At 44.8% G+C, this 22817-nt stretch overlaps 2 protein-coding genes across 3 annotated transcripts; one reads left to right on the forward strand and one right to left on the reverse strand.

Moving 5' to 3' along the window:
* Positions 1–1234: 1234 nt before the first annotated feature.
* On the reverse strand, positions 1235–6320 carry LOC100415828 (cysteine protease ATG4B). 2 transcript variants are annotated; one of them, XM_044603858.1, is made up of 9 exons: positions 6158–6320; positions 4902–5409; positions 4712–4797; positions 4555–4605; positions 4018–4403; positions 2849–2987; positions 2019–2074; positions 1842–1912; positions 1235–1752 (listed from the first exon to the last, which is right to left on the reverse strand). In XM_044603858.1, the coding sequence occupies exons 2-9, from the start codon at positions 5350–5352 to the stop codon at positions 1535–1537; spliced, it is 1458 nt and encodes a 485-aa protein (XP_044459793.1). In that variant the 5' UTR covers positions 5353–5409; positions 6158–6320; the 3' UTR covers positions 1235–1534. The 2 variants fall into 2 exon arrangements, with proteins under 2 accessions (XP_044459793.1, XP_044459794.1); XM_044603859.1 differs by having other exon boundaries at positions 4902–5406; positions 6158–6319.
* A 12677-nt stretch (positions 6321–18997) lies between these two features.
* On the forward strand, positions 18998–21959 carry LOC123186618 (endo-1,4-beta-xylanase 4). Its single transcript, XM_044598351.1, has 5 exons — positions 18998–19110; positions 19269–19315; positions 19402–19657; positions 20068–20240; positions 20517–21959. The coding sequence occupies exons 1-5, from the start codon at positions 19053–19055 to the stop codon at positions 21735–21737; spliced, it is 1755 nt and encodes a 584-aa protein (XP_044454286.1). The 5' UTR covers positions 18998–19052; the 3' UTR covers positions 21738–21959.
* Positions 21960–22817: the final 858 nt, after the last annotated feature.

The following is a 22817-nucleotide window of genomic DNA, read 5'->3' on the forward strand; positions in this document are numbered from 1 at the left end:
TTTCAGAAAACAAGTCCCTTAACTTGTAAGCTTAGTTAAGTTTGATGATCAAATTTATAGAAAAAGCATCAATATCTACTAGACCAAATAAATGCAGAATGAGCGGTTCCCCGTCTGAATTTTCACTGAAAGTTGGCCCAAGATTGTCCACCAAAACAAACGGGGGACACATAGAGAGAGTTCAGAGTTACAGAGGAAGCAAGACAGTGCAGCCATGCGTCAGCATCAGCGCGGCCGGCGAAGAAGGGGGAGGCGGCGCTGCCAGAGGGACGCTTTCGTAGAAGCACATCTTCCTCGTGACGGTGGCAGGCTCTCGAACACCTCCGCATTGCGCTGCTTCGAGAGGTGCCAGCAGCAGAGAAGCAGGAAAGGTGGGAAGAGCAGAGGCGCCCTGGAGAGCGCGGCACAGAGGAGATCCGCCGGCTCAAGATATGAGTATATATATACTCCATTGATGAAGGAAACGTCGCCGGAGAGGGACCTCCTCCGCCTTCCCGCGACGCCCCGGCGGCTAGGTTTTCATTTCGGGGTCGACCGAGCTATCTGAAATGTGTGGTGGGCTACCGGAGAGGACGCCTCCGGCCTAACTTTCTTTCTTCGACGGGATGGACCTCCGGCCTAACTGGGCTTGGTCCTGATTGCTTCCATGGGAACTGGGCCTCTGGGTCAAGCGGGCCTCGTGACAAAATTAATCCAGATTTGGCGTGGTCCTTCTCTCTCTCACAAAAAAGTGCCAGTGTTTGTCTCAGAAAAAAAGTGCCAGCATCTCCTAAAAGAAAGTGCCAGTGATTTGCGATTTATACTTTGTTGTGGATATGATTATTCTTCCTTTCTTTCTTCTTTGCAAGGGATATGCCTTATTCTTTCTGGATATGATTATACATAAAGGCAGTTTCTAGGGAAAATGTAAATAAGGGCTCTTCTTAGGGAAAATGTAAGATAATTTGTTGTAAATTAAGGACTGTTTTCAGGGAAAATGTAAAATAATTTGTTGCAAAATAAGGCCTGTTTCTAGGGAAAATGTAAAATGATTTGTTCTAGAATAGTCTATGGCACATTCTGCATGGGACTGAAGAAAAAGAAGAAAAATCTTTGGCTTTGTGCATACATAGCGTGTGCCTTTCTTGCCGCCTGAACCACCTTGCGATACCTAACGTGCCCCTTCACAAAAGCAGCTCCAAAACAAAGATCCCGACCCCGAAATCGAATCACAAACATGGCAACAAAGGAAACATTTATAACCAATCTGCCAATTTGCCTAGCGTGAACCAATCAATAGATACATTTTGCAGTCACCCACAACAGCGCGTATGGTATGGTACAGAGGAATTTTCCATCAAACCAACTTGTGCCGATGATCAGCGTAACGGCTCCTAACTTTTCCAGCCTCCCAGCTACCCGGAACAAGCGGAACTGGAAACCCTAGATTTCACACGAGGTTTTTGAAGTCTTTACTTCACACAGGGGGGACATTTACCCAAGGTGTGGTCATGTGAAGGTTTAACCGAACACTGAAGTTAAACTTCCCTTTCATTCAGAGAATCTGCCACTCGTCTTCTCCTGTTTCGCCGGAGCCATCGAGGTCCTCCGTGTCAATGTTGTCGGAGACGCCGTAGCCTGAACAGCCGGACCCGTCATCCTGGTTGTACATCTGTTTCGATGGCTGAACTGACTGCACGACAGTGAAGAGCGGTGCTCCGTTCGCCTGCTCTGCCAACTCCGAGGCCCGAGAACAGAAATCATCAAAGTCATCTGCATACAAGAAGTTGGAAAGAAATAAAAAGAAGGTTAGACTAAAATTTGAATGACCCGACTCATGAATCTGAGGGACGGAAGTTCACCTTTGTCACGGCAGTAAAAACCGATAGCCAGGGATGGATCTATCAGGTCTAGAGGCATATCACGGACGGTGCTGTTCAAGAGTTGATACACGGATTAGGGTTTGGCCATTTGAGAATGGAAAGGAAACTGAACAGTGGAACCATCTTAACCGTCAGTAACTAGAATGATGCACATACCTGCAGTGGTACGAGGAAGTGTCCGCCTCCAAGTTATCAGATGCTATGTTAACTGCCTGACATTAAAGAGCAGCCCAGTATTAACACCATAGCTCAAAAGTCAAATGCCCCAAAGCACAGATGATATGCGTAACAACTTGATATGATTGTTGATAGAAAATGGCATTCCAACTGAACAAGTGAAGGCAGAAATAGATATCTACAGGAACTATGGATCGGGCTAAAATCAACAGACTGGAACAAACTAAATATATGCTGAAGATTAAAAAAAGAAAAGCATTCTACATGTGTGCAGCATAGTGAAATGAACCCTCGGACAGCCTATTCTGCTATTTTCTTTCCCTGGATACCTGTTCTATCGTTTTCCTTGAGAGGAAGTCAGCTTTTCGTGCACTGATAATAATAATTGTTTGCGACTCCAGAATTCTTGGGACAAATGTTGAAATCTAACACACATGATTCTGAACTACAGAGTGGACGCCAAGCCAATAAAAGCAATAAATGCCTTTCTCAGCAGGGCATGCACATAACAGGCTCCCAAAATGTGATAGTTGGTTGCTAGTAGTGATGACAGCATGCATAATAGACACTACTACTAACTCATTGAATGGGAGGATGGAGCTGAGAGCTCCGTTCAAAGGAACCGATTAGTTCAGTGGTGCTAAATTAAACTCTAATTATAGATATAAAAAAATAGCATATCATGTTTGCATTCCATACAGCTTATAGATCAGATTGCTTTCACCGAAGGTACAAAAACTACAAGCCTGCAACATTTGTGAAATTGATGTCTGTATGTGCTAAATAACTGAAAAGTCTGAAGTTTTTACCAGCTGAACCTCATGGGGATCTAGGTAGAGTGCCCTGTCATCCTGCACCCCAGCAATGTAAGTTGATGCTCCAGGTTTTCCACCTAAAATGCCCAAGCTTTGAGGAAATGTGAATGTCTCCTTTAGTAGTGGGATGTACCTGATAGTATGTCCCATGGCAGGAAAAAGGTTAAAATTAGAATAATTTCGTACCAAAGCCATCAATAAAAACATTTAATATTCACAGGGGCACCCCTACTCATAACCTAGTCTAATTGATAGCTCCCACAGGTCAAAACATTAATTTGCCTCTATCTGATGAAGATCAGGATAAGTAGCCACCAAAACAGAGTATAAGGAGTATTTTAGAAGTAACAAAAATGTAATCAAGTAATTGGTAGGTCAGCACACTTCACCATTTGTATAAATTAGAATAATTTCGTACCAAAGCCATCAATTAAAACATTTAGTATTCACAGGGGCACCCCTACTCATAACCTAGTCTAATTGATAGCTTTCACAGGTCAAAAGATTAATTTGCCTCTATCTGATGAAGATCAGGAAAACTAGCCACCAAAACAGAGTATAAGGGGTATTTTAAAAGTAACAGAAATGTAGTCAAGTAATTGGTAGGTCAGCAAGGCACTTCACCATTTGTATTCGTAATTTTACTGAGGATGAACTAGCCACCAAAACAGAGTATAAGGAGTACTTTAAAAATAACAGAAATGTAATCAAGTAATTCGTAGGTCATCAAGGCACTTCACCATTTGTATTCCTAGTTTTACGGAGGATCGCTATCAGATAGTATGTGACACCATGGCAGGAAAAGGTTGAAAATTAGAATGATTTCCTACCAAGCCATCAATGAAAACATTTAATATTCAGGGGCGGCCCTATGCATAACCTAGTGTCCTAGTCCAGTTGATAGCTGTGAAGGGTTGAAAGGTTAATTTGCCTCTATATGATTAAGATCAGGAAAACTAGCCACCAAATCAGATTATAAGAAGTTAAGAGCAGTGTGTGGTGTATGTATTTTAAATAACAGAAATATAATCACGTAACTGGTAGGTCAGCAAGGTACTTCTCCATTTATATTCCTAGTTTTACTCAGGATGACTATCATCAGATCACCAAAAATAGATACAGGAACCGCCAAAGCACAAAAAAAGTAGTGACTCGCTGATTACCTTGGATTAATTTTGTCAAGACCAAGAACCAGAGGAACCAACAAAAGAATAGGCGACCATGCTGATTGATCCTTGTTGAAATCATAGCAAAGCTGAGCAGCAACATCAATGCAAACGACTGGAGCTCCACCTCTTTCACCATCTTCATCACCCGAGACAACATAGAGTGCCATAGGAAAACTTTCATTCCTATTTATAACTTCAGGTTGCTCTCTGTTTGTGCGGATAAGGGTTTGCCATGCCCGACACATAGCATATGGACCCACCCATGATCCAGCAGCCAGACCGTAACTCTTTCCAGCTTGAAGTAAATTGTGAATGGAGAAAGCGCAGGCTTCAGAATCACCGAACAGGTGTAAGATCCTTATATATTCTGGGTTAGATGGCTGCATATGAACATTGACCACTATAAGAAACCCTACATTAAGAATTAAAAGACCGCCATCACCTACTGTAACTGAATAGAAACACTTGAATTTTGCCTTTCGCATAGTGAGCAGCTCTATGAGATCAGAGTAGGGAAGTCGTGTATCTTACATTCTGTGCGGGCTTTCTCCAAGACCTTCCAAGATGATGAAAAATCAGTGCCTGCAAAAAAAGAAATGTGTCCAAAGCCCAATTTAGTAACAGCGCTACAGCAGCAGTGGTCAGATAAGGAAGGGTTTCAAAACAATCAAATCAAGTGCAGACTCACCTGTGCAACCAGCATCTGACTGCTTCTAACCATGCAACCCCAGTTGACATCACTTGTGAGCTTGGAATCAGATATGGCATCAAAACCTGTGACCAAAAAAATGATCATGTCAACAGCTCGCGGCCAACTCTGCCACATTGATAGTTTTAGTATACACATTGTTCTGCAAACAAGAACAGGCCAAACTAACCTTTCCTGTAGGTGATCCATATCCTTGACGAGAAGTCTTCCAAGAACGCAGCATGCCCGCCCTCAGAATCCGAGTCACTCGACGACTCCTCGGACGACAGCTTGTAGCATTTTCCAAGGAACTGGACGTCGGCGGCGGTCAGAGCCTTGCCGCATCCCAGGAAACGCCACATGGAGCCGCCACCCACAAACCGCCTCAGAACCCTTGACCAAGCATAGGACCCGGAGGCGTGCCCCCCTGACCTGCTTGACTGATCCTGGTCCGGCTCGAAGATGGTGAGAACGCTGGAGAGGATCGAGGCCTTGCACTGCTTCGGGCCGCCGTCCTTCCTCTGCTCCTCTGGGGCGGAAGAAGTAGATGAAGACGAAGAAGCTACGGCAGCGTCTCCCTCACGTGAAGATGGCGTAGGATTGGATGGTGGTGCTGCACCCCTCTCAGGCAAGCTCGTCATTACCTAGCGCGGCATGTGTGCGTCAATCAGGGCATCAGGCACCCACAAAATGTCCTACTAGTACAATCAGACAAGCGGGCATCAGAAGTCAGAATTGCAGCCTCCCTCATTCGAACTTAGAAGAACATGGTCAGAAGTCAGAACTAGTATAAAATAAACACAGGACAGAGGTTAACTAACACCAGCACACAGAGAAGCTCGGTACATGACCTACCTAGTACCTATACGCCATCCACAGAAGACTTAGCTCAGCCTGCAAATGTAAATGGGGACAAACAGGGCAACGCAAGGGAGTAGGACGAACAGGTTACAAGCAAACACAATAGACATGTGTGCGTGCATCGATCTGCTACCCGCAGTTTCCTACCAATTCAATCATGCAATCCAGGCATCAGAAATGAGAACCGCAGCCCCATTCTAACTCCAGAACATGGCGAGAAGTCAGAACTAGTAAGTATGAAATGAACACAGGGCCAGAGGTTAACAGCAACACGCACCACACCGGGAAGCTGATGCTCGGAGACATGACCTACCTAGTACATATACGCCATCAACAACCTAGCTTAGCCTGTAATTGCAATTGGGGGCAGGCAGGGCAACGCAGGCAGTAGGACGAACAGGTTACGGGCACCCGCAATTGACTAGATCATCGTCCACTAGCAGCAGACAGCACGAAACGGAATCGAGCCAGTCCTACGGGCCCCGCGCGGAAGGGGAGCCCAGCTGGGGCATAGCATGGCGCGGCCGGCAGCAGCAGGAGAGCAGGGACTGGGGAGAGGGGAGAAGGGGAGAAGGGTCAGCTTACCCGCCTGCGATCCGAGGCGCGGGGGGGAGCGGCCGGCGGCGAGGGATCCGGGCGGCGGAGGGCGCGAGGCGGAGGGGGGACGAGGTGGCGTGGCGTGGCGGAGGAGGAGGCGGGGTGGGGAAGGAAGATGGGGACGGCGAGTCCTTCCTTGGCTAGCTGCCCAGCTACTGCGGGAGGAGAGGGGAGGGAGGGGGTAGGTAGGCGGGCCTGGGCGGGCCCAGCGGTCAGCGGCAGGGGGCGCGGACCCGAATCCAAAACGTGCTGGCGCTTGGGTCCGGGCGGTGCCGTGCGTGCGGACGGATGCTTTCCCGTAAGGTTTTCCTCCCTCTATTTTTTTATAAAATAAATTGTGGGGGAGAATCTGCAGCTGCACTGCACGGCACGGATTCCTCCCCGTTCCGTCCGGTTTCCTCAACAGCGACGAGAGGAGGAGACGATCAATGGGGAGGTGTGGTGTTGTGACACCATGGTTTTGAATTTCAGTCTCTCAAGTACTGTATATCCATCCGGTCGCCGAGGGGATGAGCCGGAGCTAATGTCATGTTGATGTATCACTTTAACATAGGCGTAACCAACCTGTGATTAGATGGTTAGAACGACTGTGGGTATCCCGGCTCACATAGGGGAGAGTGTATACACGTGTATATGCGTGGTTGCGTCTATACTGTGTTAAAAGAAAACATGGCGTAATTTGATCCGGATAAAAACATGGCGTAATTTTTTCGAGCAACGGTGTACTAAATATAGCGTGTTTAGAGTCGGGCTCGGTTCTGCTCAAATATATCTTTTGCAATCAAAACCGGCATTCTCTTCTCTTGTCTTGGGAACTTTGGGACTACAAGACTCAGTTGTTGTTGTTGTTTGTTGGTATATATGGTGGCAACGAAAAAAGTTGGAGAAAGGAGAATCGGTCGCAGGACGGCCCTGTCTTTGCAATTCAAGCCTTAACAGTTTAAGGGCCAGTTCTTTTGCTAGCTTTTTTGGGCTTCCAGAATAAGCTGCTCCCTGTCCAGCTTATTTTAGAAGCCTAACCAAAATTTTCTTTTTAAAAGCCTACTAGTCAAGTCTTAACTACTAGGCTTCTAAAAAAATAAGTTTGGTTTAGCTTCTAGAATAAGCTAGGTAGGGGGCAGCTTATTGCAGCTTATTCTGGAAGCCATCAAAAGAACTGGCCCTAGACCTCCTGAAATATCATGGACAAATCCAAGAGCTGGCTGATGTAAACTGAATACAGATGCTTCTTTCCATGACAATGTTACATGTGCTGTTGGTGTTTTTCTTCGTAATAACATGGGGGAGGCAGTGGCTCGTGCGGCAACCTTTCTAAGTTATGTCCTTAATGCTGCCTCGGCTGAGGCCATTGCTTTACTAATAGGAATGGAGCTGGTAGAGAGTTTGGGATGCAGCCAGTTTACATTTCATTTGATTCATTGGAACTAATCAATATGCAATGGTGCTTCTCAGATTTTCAGCCCTCATACACTGCCGAAATGTTTTGCAAAGGTCACGATGATCAAAGGAGCTTCTTTTTCTTACTGTCCCCGGGAGGCAAATTGTGTTGCTCACCAACTAGCGAAGCGCTCTTAATATTCTCAATGAGATTTTAATTGGGATGGTGATCCATCCTCGTTTCTCTTTCCTTTTGTCTTAGAGATGTAACTCTTATCAGTTGGTTAATAAAGTTTGAGGGTAGTTCAAAAAACGTGTTTCATAGCTTCTAACACATGTTATCACACATACTACTACACACGCGGCTGGATCCGGATCTGGGGCTTTGAAGGCGGTCGAGACTGTGCATAGGTTATTGAGTGGATTTCTTGGGACGGATCCGGGTGAAAACCTGGTCTTCGATCGATGGCCGGAGCCGGTGATGACGATGCATTTATCATCGTTTCCTTCATGAAGGCATCACCGAGGTGAAGCTCCCAACTCCACTCAATACCTCCGGGGGAACCCCTAGATCAGCTGATCGGATGTTGGCGGCAATTGTGTCGTAACCCCCTTGGGGGCGGCATTCTTGGAGGCGCAGTCGGTTTCGCGGGACCAGCGGACGGCTTCTTTGGTAGAGCGGTGCTTCATCCATACATTGATGGCGACGGATCTTGACGGCTTGGCGCAGTGCAGATTCAGAGTTCGATGTGAGAGGATGGACTCGCGCAGGAGGACGACGATGCCTGGCGTCATGATGGCGTCGATGGCAGAGAGACCTGGCACAGTAGATGCAACAGTACAGCTCTGAAGATGGACTCATGGCAGGTGGCTGCGATGGCCTCATACCCGGCAGGCGTCCTGATTGAGGAGTGCGCCGGACTGATAGGAGCCCCATACCAGGCAGGCGTACTGGTTGGGACCACAGGTCTTAGATGTTTAGATTTGGCAGTGATGTCTGTTTGATATTAGGTCCAGGCTATCAACGCCCTTTTATCAATTGGATAGGTGTAGCGACAGTTATTGTTTAAACGGTGGCTTTAATCTTACTGTTGTATAACTTTGTAAGGTCTTATGAAAATTACAAAACAGTAAAACTAAGGTCATGTGACTGTAGGATCACGATCACATGACGTTTGTTTGGGCTGCTGCTCCGCAGAACAATCTACGCCACCTGTGGTTAATTGGGCCTCGATTGTTTATTGGGCCTGCAAACTGGTTTCAGCGAGCGAAGCGTAAAACATAGCTGCGTGTGTAGCCTAAAAAACGTAGATGCGTGTGTCCGCATAGCAGCGCCACCCAGTTATTCTTGTATCTGGTGCTAAAAAAAAAGCTATTCTTGTATTTGTTTTGTCACATCTTTCATATGCACTATTTATTTCAAAAAAACCTAAGCAGTCATCTGGCTAATTCTATTCCCGGTGACGTCATTACTTTGTCATATAAAATATGTGTGTTAGGTCATGCAAATTTAATTCATATCTTTTACATTTTCAAAAGGTTACATGATATTTTATCATTCTATCATAATATGGACGGGCACAGCAACGCGCGTCATCATGATCTAGTTTACCAGATGTATATAGGCCTTGAAAGTTCAGCATCTCCATGTTTTCCACCGGTGCATTCAGAGTACTACAAAAGTAATACCCACTGCCATTCGTCTCCAAATTCTCCCTTGGCAAATCACATGACATCTATTCCTAATAAAATGCCCGCATGCATCGCTCAGATGTAGAGGCCGAGGGTCATCCTCCTTTTCTAAAAAAATACTACTAATGTGAGCATTGGTTCCGGTTCATGCGACTAAGGCATTAGTCCCAGTTCACCTGAGCCTTTTAGTCCCGGTTTGAGACACGAACCGAGACTAAAGGGTGCGATGCCCTTTAGTCCTGGTTTGTGTCTCAAACCGGGACTAAAGATTAGACCTTTAGTCCCGGTTTGAGACACGAACCGGGACTAAAGGGTGCGATCACCCTTTAGTCCCGGTTCGTGTCTCAAACCGGGACTAAAGGTCCTATTTACAAACTCTACCCCCCACCCCCCGGCTCGCCTTTTTTGTTTTGAAAAAATCAAAAGAAAATGATAAATACTTCAAAAAATAAAATCCTTCGAGAGGTAGTTATATTACTACATCTACTAGTTAGGAAAATTTAAAAACTTAAATTTGAACATGTTTTGCAAAAAATGTAGGAAAAATGTAAAACGGCTATAACTTTTGCATATGATGTCGGAAAAAAGTATAATATATCAAAATGGTCAGAACGAAAATCCGCTTCCGATTTTGACAGCCTACGGCTTGTTTGCAAATTTTTAGAATCCTCCAATTCTAAAAGGAAAAAAAAGTTATGCTCAAATTTCATTTTTTTTGTATTTTCGTTAAATATGGTCAAACTATGGTCAAACTACTTATTCAAGAAGTATTAGTGTTACTAAATAATTATTTCAGTTTTTTTTTTGAATTTTTGTCAAATCTGGCCAAATTGTGGTCAAACTATGGTCAAACTACTTATTCAAGAAATATTAGTATTACTAAATAATTATTTCGGTTTTTTTAATTTTGGTCAAATCTGGTCAAACTATTTATTCAAGAAATATTAGTGTTACTAAATAATTATTGTTTTGTACAATAATAGTTTTAACTCAAACAGTGAAATGTGTGACTTCATGCTCAAGCTAAACTCCCGAGGGTTAATAGGATTGATATCTTACTATTATCAGGAAAACAACAAGTGCAGACTTGGAAATGAAGGAGAATAGAACCTGAAAGTTAAGCGTGCTCGGGCTGGAGTAGTGAGAGGGATAGGTGACCGGTCGGGAAGTTAGATGATTTGGAATGATGAGGGGTGATTAGAGATTAGAGGTTAAATTGAGTAGTGATGAGGGGTGGGTGATTAGAGATTAAATTATAAAATAATTCAGAAATTTAAAAATCAAGAAAAAAATTCAAATTTTTTTTACCTTTAGTCCCGGTTGATGTTACCAACCGGGACTAAAGGTGGAGCTGGTGGAGCTCTAGCCAGCGGCCACGTGGAGGGTCTTTAGTCCCGGTTCGTGTAAGAACCTGGACAAAAAGGGGGGGGGCTTTAGTAACGACCCTTTAGTCCCGGTTCGAAAACCGGGACTAAAGGCCCTTATGAACCGAGACTAATGACCCTTTTTCTACTAGTGTTTGTGACAATGACGACAATTTATTTTTCAATTCTAATTGTCCGGGTGTATTGTGGCGATTCTTTTGAGTGCTATATCTGGAAATCTCCGTTGATTCTTCATTGGCACCTTTTCGAACACAAGTGATGCATATTTCAAAATAACTTTGATTCTAACTTATTTTTCCTTGGGCATGAACCTTCTTTCCTCTTTGGATTGACTTAACTTAATTCTTCTACTTATTGTTTTTCTTCTATTTTGAGTCCAAATAAGAAGAATAAAATTCATGAGAATATTTTTTAACATTCTTAAATTAAGTAATAGAAAATAATAATGAAAGAACACAATACTTGTCGAATTAGCAATTATTTTGCTTTGAAATCCTTTCATTTAACTAGTAAATGCGCACGTGCAACGCACGTTAATATTTAAGCAATATATTAATTGCATGCGGATATTAGATCTCCTATTATTTGTGTGTTAATCTTGTGATTAGTGCAATATTTGGTATGATATTAATTGCATGTTAAACACGTTTAACGCTCGCCATTGGAGAAGTTTAGGTCGTTGGATTGACTTAGTTCGACGGCCGAGATCGGTTGGATCTGCCTTTTTGGGTTTTTTTTTATATTGACTAGTAATAATGTACGTGCAATGCACGTTTATATTAGGTAGAATATTAGTTGCACGTTATATTAGAAAGATATATCTGTTGCACGTTGGTATTTAGTAGTATATCAATTACTTTTTTATGGGAATGGTAGGATATTAATTACATGGCAGATTTCATGGGATAGCGTTGAGTCAAACATGGTTATAACCAATGGCAGTGGTGGGTAATTAGAGCGTTAAACGTGTTTGGTGCTCACCATTGGAGGGATTTGATCCGTTAGATAACATGATTTGACGGTTGAGATGGTTTGGATCTGCCCCTTTGGGTCTTTTTATATTGGTATAGATATAGATTAGCCGGTCCTGCCTTTTTCTATGCTCCAATTTCTAATGCCTGTATTTAGCTTGGGTACCCCTTTAAATTGAGTTCATGTTTTCAAAAAATGGGGTTTAGCAATTTTTTCATGACTCCGAGGTTCAACTCAATCCATCGTTTCTTTCTTTTTCCGTCCGATACTAAAAATGGATTGAAAACGGTAAAATTTGTCTTGCACTATTTTTTTAAACGCTTGGATATTATTGCTAAGTTGGAAAAGCTATCATATATAGGTGGACATCGATGATACACAGGCATAAATCCTTATCAAGATCCCTAGGCTGCCTAATAAAAAAAAATTCAAGGGTGCGGTTTAGCCAAACTCATCAATTTTCTAAATTAAAATCACGAAATGGTGTACCCATATTTGGAAAAATACTAACTGAATAAATCGGGTTCTCGCAAAAAGCTTAAATGGAGAATCAGAAAGTTTCGCAATATAAGCAACTTGGGAGTATATTTTTGAACTAATAATGTTATAATTAGGGAATTTTCTTCATGATACCTTGGGCAAGGATGGTGAGCGATACCTGACTAGTGACTAGGTTGGCGTTTCACGGATGCTTGGCCGGTGGTGGCTGGCTTGAGTGCAGGCTGCAGCGTCGACGCGTCGGCCGTCCGCTGCAGTGGACTCGTTGCCTAGGTCGTGGGGGTGGAAAGGGTCGACCCCACAGATGTGTGTGCGACTGTGTGTATCGATCAACAATTTTTCATTCTCTTGAGAAAGCCCTTCGATGTGTTTTCTAATCTGCTCTCCGTCGAAAATGCCCTAAGGTGAAAATAATACTGCTAGTTCGCTCAGGAGTATTGATTAATCCGGACCACTAGAATCGCTTGTTTGATGGTCTATATTTACCTGTCCTTCTGCCATTTGTTTTTCACATATTTCTTTATCCAGTGCTGACCGGTGGGACCCACCTCGAGAGCAAATCGGAAAAAACCGACCAGGTTCGGTGCGCACGGCGGTTCAGTCTTGAAAAACCCAGAATCAAAACCAGCAAAAGAAACATCGTTGACGTGGCATGCCAACTCAGCACATAATTGGGGAAAAATCTTCACAACTCTGATCATTGGTTGTATAAAAATTGAGGATATTTTTTAAAAATATGGTAAAATCTGTCACAAAGGCGAAAGTAGGGGTAAAAAGGGAGTTAATCTATACATATACCTATCTATACCTCTATATCTATACTTAATAATAAAGTGATTATTGTTTCTGGTCGGCCGTCATATTATTGCCCCCGAAATTACCAATAATTACCCCCATTGCCACCGATAAGTGAGAAAAAATGATTCGTTTTTCCTTTCTTGAGTCACCACCTTTTTAGTTTATTTATAAACAAGCCCCTAGCATGTCACATGAACCTTGCCTCTACATACCAGAGACTCGAGTTTGAATCCCACTTCTTACCTTTTTGCTGCATTATGTCCAATTTCTATTGGCGTAAGATAAAGTTCCCTCGCCCAAGCGTCACTTACTAGATGGGCTCCACAATGTTGCAGTTTCGGCCCAGCTACTCTATTTTAACCTTTTTTTTCTTTTACATATTCAAATCCTTCTAAAACAAATAATATCTTTCAAATCCTAACTCCAAATTAAGCATTTTATATATGAAAATCCATCAGAAAAATATGTAAATTTCAAATATGCTATTATCCCACATGTTAATTATTTCTAAAATTATATTTAGGATGCACCCTTAATTAATACTTTTCTTTATATGGTGTATTTTGAAAATGCCTAATATATATGTTTTCTCCCATTTAAATTGACCATGTAGAATAGTTTCATGCTCTCATAAAATTTATTATTGGTACCATAGGGGATGTATCTGCTTAAGGTGTGTCCAATTTATAAAATCATCCCACCTTTATGTCTTAGTGCAACACCATTTATCATGCTATTTCTCGTGCGAAAACACGAAATATTTGAAGGTATTTGTCGATGTCATCGAGTATGTATGAAGTGGTTTTTTCTCCCTTTGCAACGTACGACCACATTTGCTAGTAATAATAAAGTCATTAGTGCTTCTGGCGGTACGTCACATAAATTGCTTCCAAAGTTGCAAAATATTACCCACCGATGCCACCTATAAGTGACAAAAAAAGTTTCACACAGGGGAATCCCCATCTGGGCCGGCCCACGGAGCAGGGACCTCCTATACCACGCTCTGCGCGCTAACACACCCGTTTGGGCCGGCTCATGTGCGGGTAGTCTGTTTTTGAATTTCATTTTTCCTTTTTCTTTTTTATTTTCCCTTTTTATTTTTTTACTTTAAATAATTTGGTACATAAAAAGTTCCAAAAAATAAAAACTTAAACTTTTTAAATAAAATGTTCAATAAACCATAAAATATTTGTGGATTCAAAAAATGTTTGTAATTGTTTAAAAAATGTTTGCACATTCAAAAACTATTCTATATTTTGAAAAAAAATTGGGAAATAAAAATGTTCTAGGATTATTACTCTGCTACATTATCAGGCCAGACAGTGCTCTACTATGTGCAGAAACGAAAATTTTGTCGTGGGCCTGAACATCGGTTCACTTGCCCTCATTAATAAGGAAATTAATTGAAAGGATCCTAACTGACAACTGATACCTGATTGGAGGGAACGAACCAGAAGTAATCGCTCAGCGCCAGTAGAATTCTACCTTGGTCGAGTTGCCACTCCTAGCAAGCCATCATACTGAGCATGGTTAATAGTATAGTCAACAACCGGCTATATGAAGTTGTCATGTCATTTATAGCTAATTTAATAGTTCACTCATATAATAGTTAGTCATCGTAGTACTTCCTTCATCTCAAAATAAATGTCTTCACTTTGTACTAATTTTAGTACAAAGTTGTACTGATATTGAGAACCCGTGCTACAACCAGTTATAAGTTTATAGCCCGCTACTCTTCCTTCATATTATTAACATACGGCTCACCTCCTTCTCTCACAAAGGGTGTTGGAACTCGTGCTACAACCGGTTGTAAGTTTATAGCCCGCTACTCTTCTCTCTCATATTCTCCCCCCTTCAACTAGACACAAATCTGATGTGACATCTCTTATAGCCCGCCTACGTCACTCTATTGTACTTGTATGTGTTTTGCCCTCTCAGGTAGTGGGAGTAACATAAATAAAAACATCACATATATCTAAGCAAAAAATAGATGATGTGACAAGTAATTAATGAGGAAAGAGAAGTTTGTACTAGTAACATAACCGTAACATCACACATGTCAAAACAAAATAAATCTACCGTTATGTTACTATTGTCGTAGATGTGGGACTATTGGAATTTCCACATGGAGCTTTAACATTTTGCCAACGACGTTTCCTAGTTCCCTCATCCAAGTCATTGTTCTTCGTCGAAGCCTAAAATGAGTTTAGATACCATGGCCTTTGCACGTATAAGGCGTTGTTCCACTTGCTAGTCATCGTGCTAGCCATTGCCTCTGCTGCCGTGGGAAGGGCGGAGCGTGGCGACAGTTGTGGAGGCCCTTTGACGTGAGGATCATACACATCGCGCCCGTCCAAAGCTCTGTACAGTGGCCCTTCCCATGACATATACAGTCCCAAGAGAGGCCGAAAAAAGGGCGACACTGAATTGTGCGCGCTTCACAATCTACACTACGTGTTTTTTTGAACGCATGTTTTTGGCATCTGTTAAAGCAATGTTGGGTCCAGCGCACTAAAACTATTTTAGGGCACAAATTTTTTATGCACCTATTTGAGATGCTCTTATAATGGGCTAGGACCTTTAAAATTTCGAAGGAGCTTTGGTGTGGGGTTAATGCTGGGGAGGGGGGCGATTCTGATAGAATCGCCTAAAAGAACTGGCCCCAAAATGCCAGTGAGTGCGAGAAAGAATAATAAAATAAAAGCGTGGAAAGTGGTATTCGAACCTGCGAACACAACTGGACATGGCAACGTCCGCGCAGAAGCCAGCCATCTGAACTGTTGATTCCGTTTGATATTTCTTGCTTTTACATTTTGATGATCAAATTTGGTGTGGCCGTATAAATTTTTTTTTTTTGCGGGAAAAAAAAGAAGGTCCGCTAAGCCGCCTAGCCCTCGCTTGCTTGATACGTACTGTACCGTTGCCCGCCTAGCCCTCGCTTGCTTGATACTGTACGTACGCTTTTTGCCGTGGCCAACGCATGGAGTACGTAGGTAACAAGGCTCGCTAGCTGCTGGATGTATTCCGCTGAAAACAAGGTCCGCTAAGTTTTTTCTTCTTATTTGTGTTGTCTTCGTAGGCACATGCTAGTTGCTCACGCATGCATGCATGCATGGATGTTGTCATGTTGATGATGTCAAAGGGATTAGAGGTACCACATCAACCTGAGTACTTGACGCTACACGCATCATCTCAAATAGTTATTACGAGAAATCATTGCAACCTGAACTCTCATTAGAGGCGTGGCGATCAAACTAATAGCAACAATGACATAGCCGGTCGTTGGCATGCTTCGCCGCCGACCTTGACTTGATCTCCGTCTCTGCTGCCGACACCCATTCCCATTGTCCAGACATGCGACTAGAATCGCTTGGCGCATCATGCCGGTGCGGCGAGGTGGTGGAAGTTGGCGTCGTGGTTCATCATTGACACTGAGAGGTCCTTGCCGAGCTCAAATAGTTATGCACCAACGCCGCATATACCATTTTCCATGTCTGATGCCCTCTCGGGCATGCGCCTGGCGTGGACAAATGACCTCCTGGATGAGTACCCGAGCCGCCTGCCGCAGTTGTCGTCGGCTTCATATATCATTTAAATTTTCCTTTTCATTGAGCAAAATATATTAAAACTCTCATCTCGTTATTAAGCAGCAACAAACAGTGCTTCAGTTGGCTAGCTCACGTGTGCATGACACAAGCCAACCGTCAAGGTCAATGGTTCGACACTTCGACTCACGGTGCGTGTCTAGTACTCCACAAGTTTGAGGACCGTATTGAGTTCGTATCCTCAAGTATGAGGACCGTATTGGTACACTTCCTGAGTACGGGGGCTGCTTTGGACCTAGCCAACAAGTTCGGGAGGCAATGATGCATTTTACTCTTTCGTGTGCCTAAGGGGGCCAATGCCTCCCCCCCCCCCCCCCTTTGTCTACTCCATCAGTTTTGAAATTACTTGTCGAAGAAATGGATGTATACATGTGTTTTACGCGTATGTTACGGACCCCCTCTCGCGGGCCCTGCTGCTAAGCCAATCAGTTTGCTCCACATCGATTTCGAAACACAGCGACTTGGCTCTCTCTCGCTAGAAACTGACGACGCAAAAAGATGAATCGACTTGATGGCCACAGGTGCCTGTTGTTTTTCTTTATTGCTTCGGTCTGATTTTCTATCTGACCTGGTTCAATTATAAGGGGGTATGCACATATATATACTGATTTAGCTACCCTATAGATAAACCTAGTCGGTTCTGGACTCCAGTACTACACGGACATGTACACACACGTGTAACCGGACGTCGGGTTTAATCCTAACACAGGGGAGAAACAGAGCAGGGCAACGAGACGAAGCAGGTAAGGTTCAAAATCTCTTGTTTGTCTGCATGCGCAGGATGACATACATGGCTCTCTTTCTGCATTTCCTCGTCTTCGTGCTCCCCACTAGCCAGGTGGAGGCGAAAGGAGGGCCTACAAAGAGCGACTGGCTTCTGATCGCCATCATTGTGCTTGGTGTCACCTCCGTCGTCATCGGCATTGAGAACCTCTACTTCGCCTGCTACACGGAGAGAACTCGCCGCTGCGCTCGAGACAAAGAGGCGGCCCGGAACAACCTATGCACACCCGTTCGTGGAGGTTTATGCCCACGGAGCCGCCGCCACTGGGGCCATATGTCGAAGGGGTCGGTGCACGGGGTACATCACTTGCCTAGTCCCTATACTTGCCGACAGTGGCAGCATATGTGGACGTTGTTTCCTCCTTGCAGGCACCGTCGCGGTGCTCCCACTTCCTTCAGGTTACTCCGGGTGAAAACTTGATCTGCGGGATCAGACAGTGGCAGCTACTGTTATGCCCTTCTCGGAGGCACAGTTTTGAAGTCCTCGCACCGTGGCCGGCCATCTCACCTCTCCTCGGTGGTTCGCTCATGGGGATCTCCGTCGGCTCAAGGCGGTGCTTCTTTGCTCATCCTTAGTGTGCTTGGTAGTCGTTGGAGTGGTGTGTTGATGCCCAACACCTTTGTATCTCGCCTTGAATGTGTGTTGTGTGCGGTGGTGGTGTGTGTTTGTATCGATCTCTCGGTTGTACTCAGTGATGATTTCTTTATATATAAAGCGAGGGAAAGCCTTTTTTGTCGAAGGATGGCTACGGTCGGAAGCTGCTGGCTAGTCAACTAGCTTACAAGCACTAGGGCATTCAAATTGTACCAGACAAAAATGTGACTGAAACGTAATATGTTTTCAGTCAATTAGGACAGGGAGAGGAAACCAGCCGTTAGATCAAAATGTCACAGGTAGAAAACAAGTGACTGATGCATAAACAAAAATCAGGCACCTGGTGCATAGGTGCTCCCTATTTTTACAACAAATTTTAGAACAGAAGATCAAGTCTGCGTTAAAGTGTTGCGCATCTTGCAGTCACCACAAACACGATGGCCGGTGTGGAGGACATCAAAGTTGTTGAAGCCCTAGCGATGGCCGGTGAAGGCGTGAAGCCGTGGCGCCACTATTCTTCGCAGGCCTCAGCTCATGCGCAGTCTTCGCCATGGGGCTCGTGGACTTGCTTCATATTAACCTCATCAACTCCGTTCAAAGCTCATTAGCCCTATATCATATCTTTTTGAAGCTCCACCAGGAATGTTGCATTCTTTTACCTTAATGAAATCAGTATATGTCTCCAGCACAATATTTGGCAAAAATACTGAACAATCTCAAGCAATTTTGTGTTGGTGGCCATACATATGCCTACGTCAACCGTAATCCTGTTGCTACTTAATGTGGAGGTGTTTCTTTGAAGAATGAAGGAATGTCCTTTCAGAACACGCTAGAAGAAGATACACAAAAATGTCACTGGATCTTCAAAATCTATTTTTGCATGCAGGCATACGTGCGTGCATGCAACGAGCGAGGACGCAGTCTGCAGTACTTTGTGTGCTCATATGCACTGGGCTACTAGCTAGAAAGCCTATAAATAACATGCATCAACTGCGTCCACGCATTCTGAACTGCCTCTTACACCACCTTATCTATCGCTGAGCAGTACCGAGTCAAGTGAGAGTAACAAACTAGCACCGTCAGTTGGCCCTGCGTTCTTATATATGAGCCTCCTCCATCGATCTGGCCTTTCACCAACACATCTCGTTGGTACGAGCAACTGCAAAGAGAGAGTGGCGATGAGGGATTTCGTTGAGAAATTGGCGCTCTCTTTACTATGGATCTCCCTGTTCCAAGGTCAGTTTATGGCGATTAAATTTTCTAGTCTTTTGGTCTGCGTTGGCCATGATCTTGTGGAATAGTTGTTTATATACCCTGATAATTAAGGCGAATGGTGTGCATATGTGCATGAAACACGATCACCTTGCTTACATCTATGTGCCTGTTTGATGTAGGGTGCACGGTCCAGTCTGTGGAATATGATCATACAGCTAGTATTGAGGTAAGTACTTATAACCGCATGGATCTCAATCTGCTTGCATGCGCAACCTCTAAAAATGAAATCTATGATTTGGTATATATTTTCAGTGCCTGCGTGATCCAATGAAGCCCCTCTACAAGGGCGGCATCATCCAGAACAGCGAGTTCAACAACGGCCTCATGGGGTGGTCGACCTACCGGAACATCAAGGCTGGCGTCGGCAAGTCGGCTTCCGGCAACAGGTTCGCCGTGGTGCAAGGCGCGATCAGCTCCCTGTTCGGCGCCGGCGACGCAGCCGCCTCGCAGTCCCACAGCGTCTACCAGAAAGTCCAGATGCAGGGCGACACCCACTACTCGCTGTCAGGTATGCACAAATCGGGGTTTCCTTCTCTTCTACTGTATATATGCCCCAACTCGCTCTCCCTCTCTCCCCTCTCACTTTTATCTTTGTTTGGGTCATGTAACGAACTACTTTCTCCGTCCCATAATATGAGAGCATTCCCTCCGTCTCACTTTTATCTTTGTTTGCGGTAGTACTACCTTTGTACCAAAATATAAGAAGTTTTTGCAATTTAATTTGAACTAAAAACATCTTATATTCTGGTGTGGAGGGAGTAGTATGTTATTTTGGGAAAGGTGGTAGCTCGATTAGAAAAGGAAGGTATGCACAGGCACAGATCGAAGATACTACGTACATAGAGTATATACCGAAACTGAATGTAAGTGTTGGATCCAGTGCATGCGACAAAGTTCATCTTGCTGTTGTGCATGCAGCATGGTTGCAAGTGTCGGCCGGGACGGCCCATGTGAGGGCGGTGGTCAAGGCCCCCAACGGCGAGAACATCACCGCCGGCGGCATCGACGCCCAGTCCGGCTGCTGGACCATGCTCAAGGGCGGTATGACCGCGCACACCTATCACTCTGGACAAGGAGAGGTCTTCTTCCAGGTACGTATGTGCTCCCTCTGTTACTAAATAGATGACGTATAAAGTGGTCAGTAAAAAATTCAATGCTTTCTAAGTTTGCTCAGGTATATATACAAAATTTTAAAGATACACAATACCAACTTAGTATCAATATACCCACCATTGATTATATTATCATGATGTACTTATTCAATATAGTATGTAGTTGTTGCTGGTTTCTTCTATATATTTGGTCAAATTTAAAAATTGTGCGTGCACGCCAACTAACCAGGTTACGTATTGTGTATGGATGTGCAGAGCGACACGCCCGTGGACATCTGGGTGGATAGTGTTTCCCTGCAGCCCTTCTCCTTTGATGAATGGGACGCCCACGCCCGCCGGTCCGCCGATAAGGCTCGCCGGAGCATGGTTAAGGTCGTCGCGAGGGGCCCCGACGGGCAGCCAATGGCGAACACAAACGTGAGCATCCAGCTCCTCCGCACAGGGTTCCCGTTCGGCAACACGATGACCAAGGAGATCATCAGCAACCCGGCCTACGAGAAGTGGTTCTTCTCGCGCTTCACGGTGGCCACCATGGAGAACGAGATGAAGTGGTACAGCACGGAGTGGAACCAGAACCAAGAGGACTACAAAATCCCGGACGACATGCTCAAGATGGCTCAGAAGTACGGCGTCAAGGTGCGCGGGCACAACGTGTTCTGGGACGACCAGAACTCGCAGATCAAGTGGGTGCGGCCGATGGGCGTCGACCAGCTCAAGGCGGCGATGCAGAAGCGGCTCAAGTCGGTGGTGTCGCGGTACGCCGGGAAGGTCATCCACTGGGACGTCCTCAACGAGAACCTCCACTTCAACTTCTTCGAGACCAAGCTGGGCCCCAACGCGTCGCCCATGATCTACCAGCAGGTGGGTCAGATCGACCACAACGCCATCCTCTTCATGAACGAGTTCAACACGCTGGAGCAGCCCATGGACCCCAATGGGACGCCCACCAAGTACATCGCCAAGATGAAGCTCATCCAGGGCTACCCCGGCAACGGCGGCCTCAAGCTCGGCGTCGGCCTCGAGAGCCACTTCTCCACGCCCAACATCCCCTACGTCAGGGGCGCCCTCGACACGCTCGCGCAGCTCAAGCTGCCCATGTGGATGACCGAGGTCGACGTCGTCAAGGGCCCCAACCAGGTCAAGTACCTCGAGCAGGTGCTCAGGGAAGGCTACGCCCACCCAGGGGTGCAGGGCATCGTCATGTGGGCCGCATGGCACGCCAACGGATGCTACGTTATGTGCCTCACCGACAACAGCTTCAAGAACCTCCCCGTCGGTGCCCTCGTAGACAAGCTCATCGCCGAGTGGAAGACGCACGCGACGTCTGCCACCACCGACGCCAATGGGCTCGTCGAGCTCGACCTCGCCCACGGCGACTACAAGTTGACGGTGAACCACCCTTCTTCGCTAGCCGCGTCCCACACCATCACGGTGGATGCAGCGTCATCCGAGCACACCATCAGTTTGAAAGTGTAGGAATTACTTAGGCTTATAGAGTCATTCATTCTCTTTCTTTTCTTCTCTTCTTTCTCTAGGGATTTTTTTTCCTATAGGGATTTTCTCTCTCTTTTTTCGTGGAGAATAACCACTGCCTCGGCGGCTACCTTGCAGCCGATGCAAGGGGCTAAAATTTTGTGAGTCGTGTAGAGAGATGGAATAAATCAATAATCTAAGAGGCAGCAACTTCAAAGATCCAAACCACCAAAATGCCCTTGATTTACGTTGCTTTAATGTTTACACAACCCACCTTAATTAAAAAGCTATGCTTCCCATAAATGCAAACCACCCTTGATCCTTCCTATCTCCTCGGGTGAACCACCCTTCTCTTCTCTTCACATCTAAACCACATCCCTAAACTAATTAAATGCAACATTATTTACATACTAGTATGACCTAAGAGGCAATGCATTGGGATGTCTATCTCTAATTTTGTTCACCACCTCGGATGACACGTTAAGAGCCAATGCATATCGAGTGACCTAACCAGCCTGCACAAGTAACCGTTGATGGCGCCCCTGACCAACTAGGGCTGCTCCAAGCATGTCGTCGCCTATGTTCTCGCCATCTCTCTTGTGGAGCACTATGTAGGGCTCATGGACAAGGGGACGAGCAGTTCTCACCAAACACAATCAACACTGGTAGGGGAACACCTTATACTCCTTCCTTTCATCTATATAGGACCTAATGCGTTTTTTGAGGTTAACTTTGACCAAATGTTAGGGCAATAATATATGACATGAAACTTACACAAAGCATATCATCAAATTCATATGTGAAAGGAGATTTCAATGATATAATTTTCACATTATGCATGTCATGTACTATTAATCTTATCAATAGTCAAAGGTGGCCTTGAAAAAAGCATTAGGCCCTATATAGATGGAAGAAGGGAGTAAGATTTTTATACTAGCTGCGTTCACCTAACTACCAGCGGCGTCATGCGTTCACCTAGGGACTCCGACCATTGGCGTACATGAGTAGTGGCACCTGGCCTACCATGTTGGCATCCTCCACCAACAACACATAGTGTCTCTTGAACCCCTTAGTTGCCCTTCC

The sequence above is a fragment of the Triticum aestivum genome, chromosome 2A (genome assembly GCF_018294505.1).
Source record: "Triticum aestivum cultivar Chinese Spring chromosome 2A, IWGSC CS RefSeq v2.1, whole genome shotgun sequence".
In the NCBI taxonomy this organism is placed as follows: domain Eukaryota; kingdom Viridiplantae; phylum Streptophyta; class Magnoliopsida; order Poales; family Poaceae; genus Triticum; species Triticum aestivum.